The following is a 5,067-nucleotide window of genomic DNA, read 5'->3' as shown; positions in this document are numbered from 1 at the left end:
ATGTCACCCTTCAGCGAGGATATTTAGGGTTGGACCCTTGGGGTTGGGTTGGTTTTACTGGGCCTTTGGCAAGCCCGAATCAGTAATGTAAAATCATTTTCAATAACATATTCACATGATAAGTAAATTGGTGTATATTTTACGTGCATCATGGAATGAAATGAAAGAAAATCAAGTCTTTGTCCATGATCCCTCTCTACGTAATGACTTCAAATATGTAAAGATGAATCAGATTTAAGAACTCAATGCTGGTGTTGGAGTTGTAGCAAAGCACCGGAAGCTCCACAAACAGATGGAAGAATGAATGATGGGTACAATTTAAAAAAGTAGACACCTCATACGACAATGACGAGTAGACAACAGTAACATTTTAAGAAAACGAAAATGAAAGTGTTTGAATGTGACTACATCTGTTGATGTCATATCAGTCTCAAAAATCAGACAAGTATTTGTCCTGATGTGTCTGGACTAAATAGAAACTAGTGGCGTAGACTGGAATACAAGTCTTGAAGAGAGACATACAATGGCTCGGCAGCCTCCGGCTTGTCCACCATCCCTAAAAGAATGTCAGATGTTGTGAGATAAGAACTGCCGTAAAAGCGCAGATTGGTATCCATCCTGGTTGCAACTATATTTCCCTCCAATGACACACCCGCAAATGCACCTATCATTTGAGAACATTCGATGTTAGTCATTCTTTCAAGCATCAATCAACATAATGAAAGTAAGACTGATCAATGTTGAAACCACTCAAGCAAGATGAAAGCCACAGTATGAATATTATTTATATCATACAAAATAGCCTAAACATGCGATGAATCTTGCGCAACAAATTTCTTAACATTTGATCCAAGAGAAGATTTAGACATACCTTTACTGCAACTATAAGTATAACACATGGCAGAACCTCTGTCACCAGCACGAATATCTGCTTCAAGCACTCTTCCAATAGGCCCTGCAGCAGCACTAAAACCAGCACCAATAGAAAAATGCACGCGACTGCAAAATGTCCTCACAGCCTTGATATCGCGAAGCACAATTATAAAGTCCACAAGTTCACCACCAATCTGTGATAATCACGCAGAAATTGAAACCATGTCGACAAGCAGGTGAGCGCATCTAACAGTTTTAATTTTGTGACTTACTTGAACTTACCTACATATATAAAAATTTGTAAGACTGTTTTGTGCAAACAGTTTGCTTATCACATATTCATAAGCTGTCTTCAGCTTATTTTCATAAATTTTTTGGAATAACATGTGAAAACCGCTTATAATTTATACGAAAACAGTTCGACTTTATAATATTGTTGATCATAAGTCGTTTTTCGAAGCAGAGTTTTAATACAATTATATAGTGACTTTCTATTATATTTGGTTCAAAAAAGGTTTCAGCCAATGCAAGATTAGCATAAAAAAATATTCTATCAATATAAAGATTCAGAAATAAAAGAAATTCAAGACTCATGCTGTTCTCTCTTTTTTCATTTTCCATGAATGCAAAATAATGAATACAACCATAGAGATATATATTTCTACAAATCATAGAAATCTTCATATAATTCCTTACCTGAGCACCCCATCCTAAACCTAGGGAGAATATTGCTGATGGTGCTGACCAAGATCCATCTGACCTTCTAGAAACAACCAAACCAGTACCCAGTTTGTAAGAGAGCAATGCACCGGCTTTCGCAATGGTTAAAATTGCAAGCCCTTTCGCTTCGGTAAGAATGGCTAAAGGGATTGACCTCTCAGGATTGGATCTGGCCACCTATCAACAGATATAAATGAAATAGTATAACAAGTAACTCATTCAATGCAAACTTAAATAAAGCATTAGAAAAGAAAAAACCTTGCAGTAGCTTCTCAAAGTATTAGATGATTTGTATATCTCATCCTCCATAGACAAACCAATAGGAAGATTAAGCCACCCTCTAGAACAAGTCCAATCCATTACATCATGCTTTGCAACCTGCACAGCATTACTAACAGTATCGATAAGAAAACCTTGCACAGGAACAAGCTTCTCATAGCAAGCATCACAAACCCTCTGCGGATTCCTTTCCCTAAAGCCAACCGGCAACAAACACTTCCCCTTTGTACACACCCGGCAGAAAATACCACCACAAAACCGGCAATGATGCCTTCCACGAGTAAGCACGGTAAATAGAGCACTACACTTCATGCAACCAGAACTAGAACTATCAGGTAGCCACTCCGGCGGTTCAGCTTCTAGCACCTCTTTATAGGCACCATAATCAATCCCAACCGGAGGAGGGGGAGCACTTGGCGTATACACGGAGGAGTCAATGACAGTATCACCATTCTCTCCAATGCCAAGGAACAATACATCAGAACTACTAGACAGGGACTGATTATCAGTGGTTTTCGATGTTTTGTTTAGTTGAGTCAAAATAGAAATTGCCCCAACAAGCACATTCTTTAAGCTAACAATAGAAGGCTTGTTTGTAAAAGTGGGTATAATACCAATTGAATGATCACTTGATTCAGAACAAGCATCAAACATGCCTGGTGCATCAGAAGATAATTCATGAAAAGACTCTTTTTCATGATTTAAAATTCTGGGTTCACCACAATCACCTTTATAACTGATATGATCACAATTAGCATCACCATTTGTGAATTGGGTGTTTATGTTTTCTAGCTCTGAGAATGAATTTCTTCTGCTATCAGAAATTTCCATATTTTCAACATCAAATTGCATGAAACAAAAATAGCAAACCAAAATAAAGGTGTAATCGAAAAAAAAATCTGGGAAACAATAGAAAAAATGAATTGAAGCTAAATTAAGAAGGCGTGAGAAATTGAATTACTTAATGGAGTGAAGAGAAAAATAAATGGAAAGAGAATTAGGTTGGAAATTGAATGGGAAGACGGAATGAAGGTGGATTAGGGTTACCGTTCAATAGTGTTTAATTCAAATGAATGACACATAAGATTAGGGACTTCACTAAAAAAAATTTACTCCGTCTAATTTTTATTATAACAAATATATATTTTTTAAGATTCAATGATTTATTCAATTTATCTTAAAAATATATATTTTATAGATATTAAAGATCATAGAAATAACTTAATCTATCCCACTTATTGATTGTCATGGATACTCATGTTCAGATGTTCATGGATTTTGAGATATTTTTAGTATTTACATATATTCATCTCCTAATTGTTAGTATTTACATATATTCATCTCCTAATTCTTCTTATATAATTAAATAGAAAATTATGTGTATAGTTTTTGAAGAATAGAAAACGTGGAATTAAATGACTATTAAAAGAAAAAATTATCAAGTATGGATAATTAAATAATTTTTTTAATTATTAATAGATATGGATATCATGGGTACAAATACCATCAAATTTATATCTTTGAGTATAAAGAAATAGATAATTAAATATATGTCCGCTCTATCCGTTTTTTGCGAACACGAACATTAATATAAGAATTTTTAATTTTTAAAGATACAATGTCTGCGGACCCCGTCTTATCTAAATCATATTCATGGTCTCTATCCAAAAGTAACCACACTTAATCTAATAAGAAATTATCCGAACTCACTCACAAGTCACAAGCTTGTTAAAATAAATAGTTAATAATTGATAAAATAATTAAAAATATATAATTGATGACCGATAAGCAATCATTTATAGCGGATGATTAATAATTTATATTTGATTATTGATAACTCATAAATTAAATTGACTATTTGGTAAATTAGAGGTTATACTAGCTAATAAATATAAAATAACATTAAAGAATATTCTTAATTAAAAAATTAATGATTATATTATCTTTTCTATAATATTAAATTAATAGAAGAATTGACGCTAAATTAAGAAAAATAAATGGAAAGAGAATTAGGTTGGAAATTGAATGGGAAGACGGAATGAAAGTAGAATAGGGTTACCGTTGAATAGAGAATGACGGATAAGATTAGGGACTTCACTAAAAAAAGATTTACTCCATCTAATTTTTATTATAAAAAATATATATTTTTCAAGATTTAATGATTTATTCAACTTTTGTTAAAAATATATATTTTATATATACTAAAGATAATTTGAATAACTTAATATGTCTCACTTATGGATGGCCATGGATACTCATGGACGCAAGTACTAATCCTTTTTTATTCGTCTCATTTAATAAATATGATATTTATATCAATCTCATAAATAAATATGATATTTATATCAATCTCATATCCATGAGGAAATATTTGTCAGATGGATATTCATGGATTTCGAGATATTTTGAGTATTTACAGATATTCATCATCTAATTTTTCTTATATGATTAAATAGAAAATTATGCATATAGCTTTTGAAGAACATGCCAGGCACGAAAAAGACGCGGAAAAAAACGTACTCAGTTAAGATTTTAAGTGAAGAAAAATTAACAAGTTAAATTAAATGACTATTAAAAAAAAGAAATTTATCAAGTATGGATAATTAAATAATTTTTTTAATTATTAATAGATACGGATACCATGGATACAAATACCATCAAATATATATATATATATATATATATATATATATATATATATAATATATATATATATATATATATATATATATATATATGTGAGTGTAAGGAAATGGGTAATTAAATATATGTTTATCTTATCCATGAATATCCAATCAACTTTCTAGCTCGTGCCCATAAAGGATTTTACATGTGGTATTCATGGACACGAATTTTTTTATCATCCATAATTTTACATCCGGTGGCAAAATGGGTTCGATCCCCATGCCCGCATTTTTTTGCGGTACTCGTCAAGGTTTTAGGCCCGTACGCTCTAATATGTCTGCTCCGTTCTGTTCCATTTTTTACGGGCACGAGTATTAACATTAAAATTTTCAATTTTTAGTTTTAAAAGATACAATGTATGCGGACCCGCCCCGCCCTACGATCAATTTTTACAAGACAAGATAAGATTTTAGGCTCCCATCCTCAACAAAACATGCCTGCTCCGTCTCGTTTTTTTCAAGTTTTTGCGGAGTAGGTCTAAACAGGATGGACATCTTCATTTGCCACCCC

At 32.4% G+C, this 5,067-nt stretch overlaps 1 protein-coding gene across 1 annotated transcript; it reads right to left on the bottom strand.

Moving 5' to 3' along the window:
- Positions 1-287: 287 nt before the first annotated feature.
- Positions 288-2,946, bottom strand: LOC127136267 (uncharacterized). The gene is made up of 4 exons (XM_051062851.1): positions 1,852-2,946; positions 1,570-1,770; positions 872-1,067; positions 288-664 (listed from the first exon to the last, which is right to left on the bottom strand). Exons 1-4 carry the CDS (start codon positions 2,722-2,724, stop codon positions 480-482), a joined length of 1,455 nt encoding a protein of 484 aa, XP_050918808.1. The 5' UTR covers positions 2,725-2,946; the 3' UTR covers positions 288-479.
- Positions 2,947-5,067: the final 2,121 nt, after the last annotated feature.

The sequence above is a fragment of the Lathyrus oleraceus genome, chromosome 1 (genome assembly GCF_024323335.1).
Source record: "Lathyrus oleraceus cultivar Zhongwan6 chromosome 1, CAAS_Psat_ZW6_1.0, whole genome shotgun sequence".
Lineage (NCBI taxonomy): Eukaryota > Viridiplantae > Streptophyta > Magnoliopsida > Fabales > Fabaceae > Lathyrus > Lathyrus oleraceus.
This window is presented reverse-complemented; position numbering and strand designations above follow the sequence as displayed.

Coding starts and splice junctions, on each gene's coding strand:
- LOC127136267 (XM_051062851.1), bottom strand. CDS start 2,724: ATGCAATTTGATGTTGAAAATATGGAAATTTCTGATAGCAGAAGAAAT. Junction 1,771..1,851: donor CTTTGAGAAGCTACTGCAAG/GTTTTTTCTTTT, acceptor ATCTGTTGATAG/GTGGCCAGATCCAATCCTGA. Junction 1,068..1,569: donor GTTTAGGATGGGGTGCTCAG/GTAAGGAATTAT, acceptor TGATTATCACAG/ATTGGTGGTGAACTTGTGGA.